The 15481-nt window shown below is 48.7% G+C and overlaps 1 protein-coding gene and 1 pseudogene across 3 annotated transcripts in view; both read left to right on the top strand.

The window, feature by feature from the left end:
- The window catches only part of LOC110351023 (uncharacterized), a 48583-nt gene that overhangs the window by 31165 nt on the left and 1937 nt on the right, over positions 1 to 15481 (top strand). For 2 of the 3 annotated variants that reach the window (XM_087203313.1, XM_087203314.1), the window contains exons 18-29: positions 142 to 356; positions 1240 to 1294; positions 1871 to 1992; positions 6452 to 6664; positions 8583 to 8682; positions 9473 to 9687; positions 10571 to 10625; positions 11220 to 11362; positions 12334 to 12403; positions 13050 to 13252; positions 14120 to 14189; positions 14836 to 15038. In XM_087203313.1, coding sequence (XP_087059439.1) covers positions 142 to 356; positions 1240 to 1294; positions 1871 to 1992; positions 6452 to 6664; positions 8583 to 8682; positions 9473 to 9687; positions 10571 to 10625; positions 11220 to 11362; positions 12334 to 12403; positions 13050 to 13252; positions 14120 to 14189; positions 14836 to 15038 — 1664 coding nt within the window. The remainder of the gene's footprint in view (positions 1 to 141; positions 357 to 1239; positions 1295 to 1870; positions 1993 to 6451; positions 6665 to 8582; positions 8683 to 9472; positions 9688 to 10570; positions 10626 to 11219; positions 11363 to 12333; positions 12404 to 13049; positions 13253 to 14119; positions 14190 to 14835; positions 15039 to 15481) is intronic. The other variant, XM_087203315.1, reaches the window with a different exon arrangement.
- Positions 1999 to 4814, top strand: LOC147820841 (mitotic-spindle organizing protein 1 pseudogene; annotated as a pseudogene).

Raw genomic sequence — 15481 nt, 5'->3', positions numbered from 1 at the left:
CATTTCCCCCAAGCAGGTCACCAAAAAGGTGCCTCAGTTCTGCTTCAAGGGCTTCTCGGCGATATCCTCGAAGTCTCTGTCAACGCCCATTTCATGTATTTTGCAACTCTCGTGTTTATCTCTTTGTCGTGTCCCACTTAGGGAAGCCAGGATCCTGATTGAGGATCGGAAGCAGAGACTGTTCCTGTTAAGAAAGCAGTCACAACGTGGCCGAGAACTGTCCATTCACCCCAGTGACCTTCTCACCAACCCCCTCGAGTTGGATGACCCTCAGAGTGACCAGGGGCAGGGCCTCCGAGATGAGCTCGTGGAGGTGTGCAGGCCGGCGGAGCTCATTGCTCACAAGCCGAGTGCTGGTGAGAAGACCGCAGGCATGATTTCACTGGGTTGCTTCAAGGTCCACAGCTCTGGGGACACGAGTTTGGGTGTCGATGTCATATTCAGAGGCGTGGCAAAATCAAGGCCACCTGAGTGGGAACACAGGAGACAGAGTCACAGGGTGGAGGACTTAGCAGTCCACCTGTGTCCTTTCCTGAATGAAATGTGATGGGGTGAGGAGGGAGGCAGCCTCCATCCAGTGTGAAACCAGAGAAGGCAGATGTGGCAGGAGGGAGCTTTTTTGAGAACTAAGAAGGCAATTTCCCCACTCCTGGTCTCATGCTTTCTTCATTCCTGTGGTTGATCCACCATTTTGTTCTAAATTTCCACCTCTATGACCTATATAGAGTAAATGGGCCAATGGTATCCCTAGATGTCTTGTGTGGGAAGGCAATATTCAATAAAGCACATAGGGGTTGGTTCTGCTACTTGACACAGCAACAGGGATGAGGGAAATGTTGCTCTATGCTTTAATGCCTTTCCCAAGCAAGCAATGGTGAGATGCTGAGCCACTGGCCCTGCAGTCCTCCTCCGTGGCAGGCGGGACACACAGCTGTAGGAGACCTGGAGTGGCTGATATCTCTAGTAGGTGTTCATCTGGGTGGCACATGACCTTTTTTCTTTGCCCATTTAAATTCAGTATTTGCCATTAAGGAAACCCTCAGATCAAGGCCACCTAGGCTCCGGGTTTGGATCTGAATCCAAGGCAGGCCATCGGCCTTAAGACAAATGTGAGACCTTCCTGAACCCACACAGACAGACACAAGGTCTGTCGCTGCACCTGATAGGCCACTGTGTTTCTATCAGCAGGTGAGTAGAGCTGCCTAGAGTCTGAACTGGCTGTTTTCACTTTGTTTGTAGATGAGCCCAAGCACGAATTGAGGGAGGAAGACTCAGTGGGATCACCGGCCCCCAGGTAACGCTGATCAGGGGAGGGGGCATCATGCACACTATGGAGAGGGTACCGGACAATGGACATAGTCAGTGGACATAGAACCACTGCTGGTGACACTGGCTTCATTCACCCACCCACACTGCAGGGCCTGCCGGGTAGGTGTCCTGTTGGAGTCCATCCTGCTCAATGGGAAGGACCCGGGATCAGAAACATCCCGGCTTTTCTGCAATGATTCATTCCCTTGTGGTTCACCAAGAGTTTGCCTGAGATGTTTGTGTTCTCGGCGTGCTTTGCCTTCACTTGATGGAGGGGTTTCCTAGCAAGTAAACAAACTCCCCATCCCCAAGAAACCTTCATACCCTGTCCTAACAGGAACAGAAAGGTGATGTTGGTGTCTTTAAATAGCTCAGGAGCATGTGTTCCCTGGGCCATTCCATGCCAAATAGAATAGGAAAAGAAGAGGCCACTGTCCATCAGGAAATGAGCTGTGTCAAACTTGGAAGGCCTTGTGGGCAAAGTCTCACAGAAATCTGCCTCAAAGTGCTCACCACTATCCCTAGGCCATTTCCATTCTAATCCCTTCTTCTGTCCCATCAGCGACCATCAAGGGAACCTCCTGACCCAGGAGCACACTGAAAAACTCCAGGAGCACGACTATGCGGAACAGTGGGCTGGCGGGGACGAGCCAGCCGAGCGGCTCCTACATGACCCTCTGTCAGGTGAGGGGTAATGGTCCTGGCTTCCATGAGTTTCACTGAGGTCCTGGCTCACAGCTGGCTCACAGCTGCTTCAAAGTTGCATTTTCCCAGCCTTCTCTTGCCCCTAGACGTTTGGGCCACAGCAAGATCATGACTTCCTGGTAGGATGACAGAGCAGGGCACAGGAGGGAGGAGCCAGTGTGAAGGGACAGGAGGCAGTTAGCTGAAAGGAGTAAAGCTCTTGGGAGCACATTCGTGTTTCTCAGGCGCTGTCCTGGTTCAGACTTGGCTTTGCCAGACGTGAGGAAGTGGTGGATGGGATTTCAGAAGAGAGGTGTCCATCTCTTCATCCCCAAATGGCGACAAATGTCTTGCATCCTAGCTATGGTGAGTGACATGGAGGAAATTCCCTAATTCCCCTCAAAAAGGCTAAAGTCCTTTTATGGGAGGTTGGAGGACTCTGATGCAGAGGAACCGGAGGGTGGGAGTGTTGGTCTACACTGAAAAACTTCCACATGGCGGGCACTCGTGGAGAACTCCGCAGAAGCTGCCCTGGCTGTGCCCTGTGGGCTGACCAGTACAGAGGGGCTTAGGTCACGGCTGTTTGTCCTTGTCTTAGAGAAGGGAACTGGTTCTATGTGAGAGCTCTGATGTGACATGCAGTATTGGGATTGTTCACCAATCTTGTGGCATTAGGAAGGACACAGTGGGAAATATCTGGTGGGAATCTAGGAAAGGATATGGTATCCTGGGAAGAAAAGGCTTTGTAACTGTGTCCTGTGTCTGCCCAGAAAAGGCCATGATGGCAATATACAAGATCGAAGATATTCTTCTGAAGAGTGAGGAAACCAAAACAGATAGTTTCTTTGAAAACAAAGTATAAGGGCCAGGGATTTAGCTCCATGGTTCCATTGCCTGCCTCACAAACGCAAGGGCCCGAGATTGATCCACGGTACCAAATAAAACAAACAAACAAACAAACAAAGGAAGTATGGGGCCACTCACATGGTAGTCCGTTTCTTCTACCATGGCACATAAATATTCATCTCTATACATTTTAATGGATTTCAGAGTAATGGCAAATATCCCAAAAATATCATGGCAGTTTTACATTTGCATAGTTTTACAATTTTCACTTGAGGAAATGCTTTAACATCTGCATTCATGATGGTGGGTGGGGTGGCCCACGCCTGTGATCCCTGCACCCGGGAGGCTGAAACAGGAGGATTGCCGTGAGTTTGAAGCCAGCCTGGCCTACACAGTGAGTACAAGGCCAGTTTAAACTACACAGTGAGAGCCTGTCTCAAACAAAACAAAACAAAACAAAACAAGATCTGCATTCATGCTAAGGAAATGGGGAGGTGACATCTGGCCAGCCCGGAGGAAATATATGGGAAATGACTTCTACTTTGACGATTTTATACACATATAAGAATGAAGCGGTCAGGCCCGGCTCCTGCCTCCCTCTGGGTGCACCATGGGGAGCGGCAGTTTGGCCGGAGTGGCGGCGGCGGCGAACCTCAACGTGGTGAGGGAGGCCATGGACGTTTCGCTTGAGAGTTCAAAAATTTTGACTACTGGTTTAGATATGGAAACTCTGTCTATTTGTGTACGACGTTGTGAACAAGGTATTAACCCAGAAGCTTTATCGTCGGTCACTAAGGAGCTTGAAAGGCTACTGAAGCACTAAAGGCTGCTGAAAATACGACAAGCTGACTTTCTGGAGAAATCTTGGTATGTCAAGCTCTGCAAGAGGATTGGAAGGTTGCATTATCGTCAAGAATGTACAGTAAAATTACTGCATGCAGCAGTATAGACAAAATTTTCCTTTTAAAAAGAATTATAAAACCATAGGTTTATAAATCAACGGAAAGTGACTTACAGAGAACTATCAGATGTGTTTATATCACATCTTACTCATTTTTACCCTTGAAGTTTTAACTCATCAAAGTTAATTCTAGAATAAATTTTAGAAAATTTAGGATAGAATTGGTTCTGTTCCTGTAACAGAATCTCAGTGAAAAATTTTCTTTGCAAAGTTAAAAAGGATTTCATCAGATTTTACTGTTTCTTAAATTTTAAGCTTTGTTAGATGCCATTTAAATAATGGCACAAGAATTTACTTTTCAGTAGCATTTCTTTTTGTTCAGATGCCTGAATGATTTCAATAAGACTGAGCAATATTGAAATAGCCAGCTTCTCTGACATTTGAAAAATAAATGTTGGCTTTTGGCTATTTCAACTTTTCATATATATGGCATCTTTACCAATTAAACTGAAAAGTCTTTTGGCAGAATGAGTTAAAAGACAGGACTTGTGATAAGCGTTTAACCGATAAACATGGCAAATACTGTTATTTATAAAATCAAAGAAAACACTTCTCTCAAACTCCAAATTTTGTGTATATTTGGGGGCTTTAAGAGTTGCTGGTTTGATTTATGATTTTGTAGATTAATTTATGTATGAAACAAAGTAGGAAAATATACGGAATAATGATTATGTTTACAGAGAGGACTTTCATGTCTCACATTTCTTAAATGTAAACATATTTTTAATGCACACTTAAGTAATATTTGAGAAAGCAAACAAAATAACAAAAGTGAAGTGTCACGTATGTGTCAGCTTTTAAAATAAAGCCGTTTTGGTGGAAAAAACAAACAAAGAATGAAGAATGATAAACGTGCACGTGGCTTTGGGAAGAGGTTGGCGGTACCGACCCAAGGGTAACCAACTTTGAAAAGAGTGGCGGAGTGGGAGCCACCCCCTCAGTGGCGGCCTCCCAAAGACAGCAGGCAGCCTACCTGGCCACCCAGCTCAGGCAAGGGGAAGTGATGTCGAGATGCCCTTCCACCATGTCACCCCCTCATTCCATGGGTGCAACTGCAGACCTTTACCGGGGACCCTGTGCCCTTCTCCCTCCCCCTGGCCAGTGTCTGGGCTAAGGGCAAAGCCTTCAGCTCTGAGCTCTGCGCTCTGCGCTTTTCCGCTTTTATCCTCAGGAACTCTCGGGAGAGGGGCGGGGCTGGGGACGGGCCCGCGAGCTGCGTGCGTGCGCGCTCTGGAGGTCCCGCCTCTGCCGCTCCCCGGCTGCCGCCTTCCAGGAGGCGTGGGGAAGTCTGCTCTGACGGTCCAGTTTGTTCAAAGAATTTTTGTTGGCAAATACGACCCAACGATAGAAGAGTCCTACAGAAAGCAAGTTGAAATAGATTCCCAACAGTGTATGATAGAAATCCTGGATATAGCAGGGACAGAACAATTTACAGCGATGAGGGATTTGTATACGAAGAATGGCCAAGGGTTTGCGCTAGTATATTCCATTACAGCTCAGTCTACATTTCATGATTTACAGGATTTGAGGGAAAGATTTTACGGGGTAAGGACACAGAAGATGCTCCAATGATTTGGGTGGGCAATAAATGTGACCTGGAAGATGAGCGAGTAGCTGGCAAAGAACAGGGCCAGAATTTAGCAAGACAGTGGTGTAACTGTGCCTTTTTAGAATCTTCTGCAAAGTCAAAAATCAGCGTTAATGAGGTATTTTATGACCTGGTCAGACAAATAAATAGAAAAACACCAGTGGAAAAGAAGAAGCCTAAAAAGAAATCATTGCTGCTCTAGATCTGAAGTCAGCAGCAGCTCTGAGCCAGATTATAGGAATGAAGAACTGTTGCCTAATGGGAAACTGCCAGCATTCCAGACTTCAAAAAATAAATCTGAAGAGGCTTCTCCTGTTTTATATAGTATGTGAAGAATTTAGATATTATATTGGTTTGCACCAGTTCCCTGGAGAAAAAAGTTGCTCTGTGTATTTCTCTTGGAAAGTAAGACAATAGCATTTCTCCTTTGCAATAGCAGTTATAACAGATGTGAAAATAAACATACTTGACTCTAATACAATTATACTAAAGAGCATGGATGCATTTCAAGTGTTAGATACTGCTACTATAATTAAATAATTTCATATTGACCTTTTTATCCTGATTCCTAGCTATAAGCACTAAAAAGTTGAACCATGATACTTTATATCTGTAATGATATCAATTATGGAATTTCTCCACCCACTGCAGCAGTTAACTTTTTTGAGTCATTGACTTCATTTTATATTTTAAAAATTATGAAATATCATCTGTCATATTCTAGTTAAAATTGGGCATAATGCTTTGGAAAAATGGGTCGTTTATAGGAAAAAACCGGGATAACTGATTTCTATGGGTTTCAAAGCTAAAATATATAATATACTAAACCAACTCCAATATTGCTTCTTGTGTTTTACTGTCAGATTAAATTACAGATTTTATAGATGATTAAATCTTAGTACATTAAGAAAAAAGGAAAAAAAAAGAACTTTGAATTGTTGGGTGTTGAACAACTTTTTCTCAACAGTAAGTTGATACCTTCAGGTACTGTCATCCTCCAGTCCCCATAAACCTATTTGATACCATTTAATGGTAACTCCTCCTGTGTTCGGTTTTCCCCACAGCCCCGAGTGCCACCTCTTTTGCCGAGGATGCCTCCCTGGAGGCCCCCGGCAGCCCTTTGTGTGATCCGAGGGTGGAGATGAGCAGCCTGGAGAGCAGCCAGGAGTCCCGCTGTCCGCAGGAAGACAGCAAACAGGGACTTGAAGACCTCAAAGAAAATTCTCACTCACTGGACTCTCCTGCCTCCATCCTGGCCAAACTGCTAGAGAAATACAGTAAGTCCCACGGCTTCATAATCACCAAAGTGATGAACGATCATTTGGTTTCTGTCTGAGAAATGACATGAACGCTCTCCTAACTTGATTCTTCTCTTCCCCTCATGAAAACAACTTTTATCCCACATGCTTAGAAATGTGGAAGTTGGATTTTGCCCTCTACTTGCTGAGGATGGGAAAACCAAGGCTGACAGCGTTCAGCACTTCTCCTAGTTTACAGTGAGGTGCAGGGTGGGAGTAGGCGTCAAAATCCCCATTATTGACTTGTGGGGCAGGCATGGCAGTGTCTGCTTTCCTCAAGAATGCCCACGCCATTTTTATTAGGGTTACGACTGTACCCTATGAGGTCCCGCAAAAGACACGTAATGTCACCGTTGGCCCAGTGGTCTGGGACCACTGGTCTGCCATCCCATCCAAGCCTCTCTGGAGTGCTAGTTGGCAAAGCCCCGGGCTGACCATGCTGGGGAAACATGGTGATAGTGCACAGCAGATGTTTAACATGGGCTATGGAAGACTCCACTCCTGACTGAAACTGGCGTCCATAATTGTCACCATGGAGACCAGAGACTGCCCGGTTGGTGGGGTGGTCGTACTTCCTGAGGCACAGGCTCCTCTTAGGAGAACCTGAGGGCCTCTTGACAGTCTGTGGCAGTTATTTCTGGGTCATCGGGGAATCTGTAGCATCTGGTTTGTCTCTCCCTGAGCCGGTGAACTTTGCGGGACGTGGGAAAGACAGCAGGGCCAGGTGGACCTGGAAGTTCTCAGCTATGAGACCTAAGGTGGGAGTGAGAACAAGAGTATGTGAAGGAGACCATCGGCCCCAGTGAAACCCAGGCCCCTGCACAGGGCCGGCCTCCCCCCCACCAGTCAGCCTGCTGCAGGTGTGGTGAGAGGGGCTGAGGTGACTGAACAGGTCGGAAAGAACAGAAGGGGTCTGCGCACCTGTGAGCCCAGAGTTCCCTCACGGACCTGCAGTTTTTACCTGACCAATGCACTGGCAGCGTTTTTTCAACTGCCAAGGACTCTGAGAGGAAAGTAACAACTGAACCATGTCAGGGATGTGGAGAGATTTGTGGTGGGAAAGGACAAGCTGTGTTTCATTCCCATCTTCCTTCAGACTTAGGCTATAAGTGCAGGAAAAACTTTGGAAGGAGATTCAGAGGAAAGACTTCCCCTGAGGTCCTGCGTGGCCACAGTGTGCGGGGCGTGGGTGCTGGGCTCGGCGGCGGGGCCCTGGGGTAGGTTTCTTGTCTTCCCGGCCCCTCGCGTGCCTCTGCCTTTCGCACGGTCTCAAGCAGTCTGAACCCACTTCTTTGAGTTGTGGCGAACGTGTGAGTGAATTCTGGTAAAGCCTCGAAACAGATCCTGACACAGAGTAAACGCGCACAGTTCCTCGTTGTTCCTTGTGCCCTACCACAAACTTAGTTGTTGTGGGGATTTATTTTCAGGTGGCTGTTTTCTTATGCATTAGGTCTTACATGTGTTTTCAGATAAGATTTTCCTATCTTTGGAAAACCTGTCCTTTGCTGAAATCCTAACCCAAGGGAACTGTCAGCTCTGATCCAAGCGCATCAGACGTCTCTGCTTCATGCCCAGCTAAGCGTTTGAATGAAGAGGCTCAGGGCGTGACAATGACAGTGGCCCTGGATTCAGAGCACTGGCTTCTGCCTCTGCTTGTTGTCTGTTGAATCGTTCACCAGTTAACTTGCCTTTGAGCTTCACTGTCCTCACCTCTAGACTGGGGACCAGCAATGTTGTGTAGCCGAGCAGTTGGGCAACAGAAACGTGGCGCCCCACACAGAGCCTGGAAGGGAGGCTGGGCGAGTCCTCGGGAGGGACGCTGCTCCTCCTCTTCAGGCAGTGTCTCCAGGATGATGTCAGGCTGTCCGCTGAGGCTGCTGGTTGTGTCTTTTCTCAGAGTTTCTAAACCTCAATGTCCCTGAGTCTCTCCCGAGGGAGAAGCAGCCGTGTGAGGCGGAGAAGCAGGAGGAGAAGGTGCCACTATCTGCGAAGATCAGGTAAGGGGTTTCCATGCCGGGCAGGTGGGTGGGAAGTGGGAAGCTCAGCCGGGAGAAGCAAGAGCAGTCTCCAGCCAGCAGAGGGGCAGAAAGCCAGGGCAGGCACACGTTTCACAATATTTTACAGGACAGGGAACACAGTCATGGTAGATGATGAAAGAACATCGTGATAGTCCTCCTTTGCACTTTGAAAAAACAACTGAGCACAAACTCACATAAGAAAACATTGAGAAATGAAACAACAGTGTGAGAATTGGTGTAGTTCCCACCTTTGGTGCTGTGCAGTCACCACCTCGCTGACTCTTCCTCAGACCACCTCCTGTCTCGTGACGCCTGTCAGCCTTTGGAGCAGAAGAATCTTCTGCTCCTGAGCCTGTGCAGCTCTGGTTCTTTCTTCCTGCATTTAACCCCGCCTCTCTCTGGGCCCATCTAAGGTTGTGGCATGGTGTCCCAGCACGGAGCAACAGTGTCTGTGTTGACACAGGAACATCCGTGGTCCCCCGAGGATCTGAGAGGGCATCTTTGGGAAGGAGATTCAGGGAGACAGACACCTGGCTGACTACGGGAGAGAAGATGAGGGGAAAGTTGTGAGATCCTACAGGAGCATTTTCTGACCCTAAGGAAACCTTTGTTTTGTCTTTCTCGACTTCATTTCCCCCAAGCAGGTCACCAAAAAGGTGCCTCAGTTCTGCTTCAAGGGCTTCTCGGCGATATCCTCGAAGTCTCTGTCAACGCCCATTTCATGTATTTTGCAACTCTCATGTTTATCTCTTTGTCGTGTCCCACTTAGGGAAGCCAGGATCCTGATTGAGGATCGGAAGCAGAGACTGTTCCTGTTAAGAAAGCAGTCACAACGTGGCCGAGAACTGTCCATTCACCCCAGTGACCTTCTCACCAACCCCCTCGAGTTGGATGACCCTCAGAGTGACCAGGGGCAGGGCCTCCGAGATGAGCTCGTGGAGGTGTGCAGGCCGGCGGAGCTCATTGCTCACAAGCCGAGTGCTGGTGAGAAGACCGCAGGCATGATTTCACTGGGTTGCTTCAAGGTCCACAGCTCTGGGGACACGAGTTTGGGTGTCGATGTCATATTCAGAGGCGTGGCAAAATCAAGGCCACCTGAGTGGGAACACAGGAGACAGAGTCACAGGGTGGAGGACTTAGCAGTCCACCTGTGTCCTTTCCTGAATGAAATGTGATGGGGTGAGGAGGGAGGCAGCCTCCATCCAGTGTGAAACCAGAGAAGGCAGATGTGGCAGGAGGGAGCTTTTTTGAGAACTAAGAAGGCAATTTCCCCACTCCTGGTCTCATGCTTTCTTCATTCCTGTGGTTGATCCACCATTTTGTTCTAAATTTCCACCTCTATGACCTATATAGAGTAAATGGGCCAATGGTATCCCTAGATGTCTTGTGTGGGAAGGCAATATTCAATAAAGCACATAGGGGTTGGTTCTGCTACTTGACACAGCAACAGGGATGAGGGAAATGTTGCTCTATGCTTTAATGCCTTTCCCAAGCAAGCAATGGTGAGATGCTGAGCCACTGGCCCTGCAGTCCTCCTCCGTGGCAGGCGGGACACACAGCTGTAGGAGACCTGGAGTGGCTGATATCTCTAGTAGGTGTTCATCTGGGTGGCACATGACCTTTTTTCTTTGCCCATTTAAATTCAGTATTTGCCATTAAGGAAACCCTCAGATCAAGGCCACCTAGGCTCCGGGTTTGGATCTGAATCCAAGGCAGGCCATTGGCCTTAAGACAAATGTGAGACCTTCCTGAACCCACACAGACAGACACAAGGTCTGTCGCTGCACCTGATAGGCCACTGTGTTTCTATCAGCAGGTGAGTAGAGCTGCCTAGAGTCTGAACTGGCTGTTTTCACTTTGTTTGTAGATGAGCCCAAGCACGAATTGAGGGAGGAAGACTCAGTGGGATCACTGGCCCCCAGGTAACGCTGATCAGGGGAGGGGGCATCATGCACACTATGGAGAGGGTACCGGACAATGGACATAGTCAATGGACATAGAACCATTGCTGGTGACACTGGCTTCATTCACCCACCCACACTGCAGGGCCTGCCGGGTAGGTGTCCTGTTGGAGTCCATCCTGCTCAATGGGAAGGACCCGGGATCAGAAACATCCCGGCTTTTCTGCAATGATTCATTCTCTTGTGATTCACCAAGAGTTTGCCTGAGATGTTTGTGTTCTCGGCGTGCTTTGCCTTCACTTGATGGAGGGGTTTCCTAGCAAGTAAACAAACTCCCCATCCCCAAGAAACCTTCATACCCTGTCCTAACAGGAACAGAAAGGTGATGGGAAGCCCGTGATGTTGGTGTCTTTAAATAGCTCAGGAGCATGTGTTCCCCGGGCCGTTCCATGCCAAATAGAATAGGAAAAGAAGAGGCCACTGTCCATCAGGAAATGAGCTGTGTCAAACCTGGAAGGCCTTGTGGGCAAAGTCTCACAGAAATCTATCTGCCTCAAAGTGCTCACCACTATCACCAGGCCATTTCCATTCTAATCCCTTCTTCTGTCCCATCAGCGACCATCAAGGGAACCTCGTGACCCAGGAGCACACTGAAAAACTTCAGGAGCACACTGAAAAACTCCAGGAGCACGACTACGGGGAACAGTGGGCTGGCGGGGACGCGCCAGCGGAGCGCCTCCTACATGACCCTCTGTCAGGTGAGGGGTAATGGTCCTGGCTTCCATGAGTTTCACTGAGGTCCTGGCTCACAGCTGGCTCACAGCTGCTTCAAAGTTGCATTTTCCCAGCCTTCTCTTGCCCCTAGACGTTTGGGCCACAGCAAGATCATGACTTCCTGGTAGGATGACAGAGCAGGGCACAGGAGGGAGGAGCCAGTGTGAAGGGACAGGAGGCAGTTAGCTGAAAGGAGTAAAGCTCTTGGGAGCACATTCGTGTTTCTCAGGCGCTGTCCTGGTTCAGACTTGGCTTTGCCAGACGTGAGGAAGTGGTGGATGGGATTTCAGAAGAGAGGTGTCCATCTCTTCATCCCCAAATACCGACAAATATCTTGCATCTGAGCTGTGGTGGATGACATGGACGAATTTGCCCAATTCCCCTCCAAAAGTCTAAAGTCCTTGTATGGGGGGTTGGAGGACTGCTTTGATGCAGAGGAACCGGAGGGTGGGAGTGATGGTCTACACTGAAATACTATTACACGGAGCATGCTCTTGGGTAACTCCACAGAAGCTGCCCTGGCTGTGCCCTGTGGGCTGATAAGTACAGTAGGGCTTGGGTCATGGCTGTTTGTCCTTGTTAGAGAGGGGAACTAGCACCATATGAGAGCTCTGATATGACATGCAGTAATGTGATTGTTCACCAATCTTCTGGCATTAGGAAAGGCACAACAGGCAATGTCCCGTGGGAATGTAGGCAAGGATATGGCATCCTGGGAAGGAAGGCTGTGTTACTGCATCCTACTTCTGCCCAGAAGAATCCATGATGGGAATTCACCAGATCAAAGCAATTTTTTATGAAGCATCATAAAGCCAAGCCAGATAGTTTCTTTAAAGACAAAGTATGGGGCCACTCACTACAAGTCTGTCAGTTTCTTCTAAATTGGTGCATACATATTCATATCAGCATGATCCACAACTACTCCATTTCTGATTGGACATTTCTGAATTTGCAGGATATAATAGAGACCAGAACGATGACCAAATAATGCATGAAACCTGTTCCATAGTTAATCAGGAGGGCAGGTAAGACATGGAGTTGGTCCCTGAGCAAAGGAGAATGTGTTCACATTCAGGCTGCCATGGAAACATGCACTGCTGACATCACAGTTCATTGCCCCACCCAGCCATGCCCTGGTCTTCTCAGAAAGGCTGTGACTTGGCCTCTGAGACTTGTAGTTGGTGTGGGTCAGTGTCAGGGCATTTCCTGTCCTCCCTCCTCACACCCGTCCTCCCGGGTGCAGTAACTCGGCAGGGTGAGTCCCTCCTGCAAGGACACACTTCCCCTCAGGTGACTGGCAGGGATTTCACAGCATAGAGGCCATTGTTGTGCCCAGCGTCACCAATTCATAGGAAAAGAAATTCCAAGGAGCCTATGTGATTACAGGTCTGAAGGATCTACCTGGCTGTATATTCACTTTCTTTTTTTTTTTTTTGGTACTGGGGATCAAACTTGGGACCTTGCCCTTGTGAGGCAGACACCAGAACCACTGAGCTAAATCCCTGGCCCTGTATATTCACTTTCAACGAACTGATGCACAGTTTCCCGGAATGGACCTGAATTGTGTTTTGAAGGCCTTAGCAGGACTCTCTCCTAGAAATGTCTCCCAGTGCCCTCGTCAGGTATCTGTGTTGAGTTCTAACTATACATTTTCTCCTCTATTCTCCTCAGGAAGCTCCACGTTTCCCTAAAATACCATGCAGGGGTGGTGGCGCAGGAGGTGAAGCAGTGGATGGAGAAGAGAAGAGACGGCTCCATTATGCTTCATCATCACCTCAAGTGCCTCCTCATGCCAGGGGTCACGTATAGACACCAGGAACACCTGTCTCAATGGCCCCAGCTGATGGAGCGCCTTGCCCACAGGCTTGGGCAAGGTGAGGTCGCCTCAGCACCCGTTAGCCCTGGGCTTCTCCAAGGGGCACACCTCATGTGCACCAGCCAAGTGTGTGTCAGTCCTCTTGCTTCTCCATTTCCCCGGGAGCCTCACCAGATCAGGACTACCCCAGAGGGAGACTGGGAGAAACATGAGGGGTTGAGCCCATGGCCCTGCAGACCTTGCCTTCCTCCCTGGGAGAAGGAGGCAGACAGACAGCTGGCAGCATCCATTTAATATCCTCCCAGGAAGAAGTTAGGCTTGGCTGCTCACATTGAGAGCAGCCTGGGCTGGGAGGATTTCCCCAGCTTCCCCAGCTGCTAACTTCTCTGTGGGGTGGTAGAGATGGATCCTCCAGGCTCTCTGTTTCCTCATCTCTGTGGTTACAATATGTGTGGCATGGAGGTTGTAGCATTTAAATTGGGAAATGTCACTAGTGTCAGCCCTGTGGGCTGACCAGTACAGAGGAGCTTGGGTCACAGCTGTTTGTCCTTGTCTTAGAGAAGGGAACTGGTTCTATATGTGGACTCTGATGCAACATGCAGTACTGTGACTGCACCAGCCTGTGGAATTAGGAAGGACACACTAGGAAATGTCTGCTGGGAATCTGGGCAATGTTATGGTATCCTGGGAAGAAGGCTTTATAACTGTATCCCACTTCTGCCCAGAAGAGGCCACGATGGCAATTCACCAGGTCAAAGATATTCTTCTGAAGGATGATAAAACCAAGCCAGATAGTTTCTTTAAAGACAAAGTATGGGGCCACTCACTACAAGTCTGTCAGTTTCTTCTAAATTGGTGCATACATATTCATATCAGCATGACCCACAACTACTCCATTTCTGATTGGACATTTCTGAATTTGCAGGATATAATAGAGACCAGAACGATGACCAAATAATGCATGAAACCTGTTCCATAGTTAATCAGGAGGGCAGGTAAGACATGGAGTTGGTCCCTGAGCAAAGGAGAATGTGTTCACATTCAGGCTGCCATGGAAACATGCACTGCTGACATCACAGTTCATTGCCCCACCCAGCCATGCCCTGGTCTTCTCAGAAAGGCTGTGACTTGGCCTCTGAGACTTGTAGTTGGTGTGGGTCAGTGTCAGGGCATTTCCTGTCCTCCCTCCTCACACCCGTCCTCCCGGGTGCAGTAACTCGGCAGGGTGAGTCCCTCCTGCAAGGACACACTTCCCCTCAGGTGACTGGCAGGGATTTCACAGCATAGAGGCCATTGTTGTGCCCAGCGTCACCAATTCATAGGAAAAGAAATTCCAAGGAGCCTATGTGATTACAGGTCTGAAGGATCTACCTGGCTGTATATTCACTTTCTTTTTTTTTTTTTTGGTACTGGGGATCAAACTTGGGACCTTGCCCTTGTGAGGCAGACACCAGAACCACTGAGCTAAATCCCTGGCCCTGTATATTCACTTTCAACGAACTGATGCACAGTTTCCCGGAATGGACCTGAATTGTGTTTTGAAGGCCTTAGCAGGACTCTCTCCTAGAAATGTCTCCCAGTGCCCTCGTCAGGTATCTGTGTTGAGTTCTAACTATACATTTTCTCCTCTATTCTCCTCAGGAAGCTCCACGTTTCCCTAAAATACCATGCAGGGGTGGTGGCGCAGGAGGTGAAGCAGTGGATGGAGAAGAGAAGAGACGGCTCCATTATGCTCCATCATCACCTCAAGTGCCTCCTCATGCCAGGGGTCACGTATAGACACCAGGAACACCTGTCTCAATGGCCCCAGCTGATGGAGCGCCTTGCCCACAGGCTTGGGCAAGGTGAGGTCGCCTCAGCCCCCGTTAGCCCTGGGCTTCTCCAAGGGGCACACCTCATGTGCACCAGCCAAGTGTGTGTCAGTCCTCTTGCTTCTCCATTTCCCCGGGAGCCTCACCAGATCAGGACTACCCCAGAGGGAGACCGGGAGAAACATGAGGGGTTGAGCCCATGGCCCTGCAGACCTTGCCTTCCTCCCTGGGAGAAGGAGGCAGACAGACAGCTGGCAGCATCCATTTAATATCCTCCCAGGAAGAAGTTAGGCTTGGCTGCTCACATTGAGAGCAGCCTGGGCTGGGAGGATTTCCCCAGCTTCCCCAGCTGCTAACTTCTCTGTGGGGTGGTAGAGATGGATCCTCCAGGCTCTCTGTTTCCTCATCTCTGTGGTTACAATATGTGTGGCATGGAGGTTGTAGCATTTAAATTGGGAAATGTCACTAGTGTCAGC

This window comes from Heterocephalus glaber, unplaced genomic scaffold (genome assembly GCF_053883595.1).
Source record: "Heterocephalus glaber isolate CG9 unplaced genomic scaffold, H.glaber_assembly_v1.0 deba00001795, whole genome shotgun sequence".
NCBI lineage: Eukaryota > Metazoa > Chordata > Mammalia > Rodentia > Bathyergidae > Heterocephalus > Heterocephalus glaber.
This window is presented reverse-complemented; position numbering and strand designations above follow the sequence as displayed.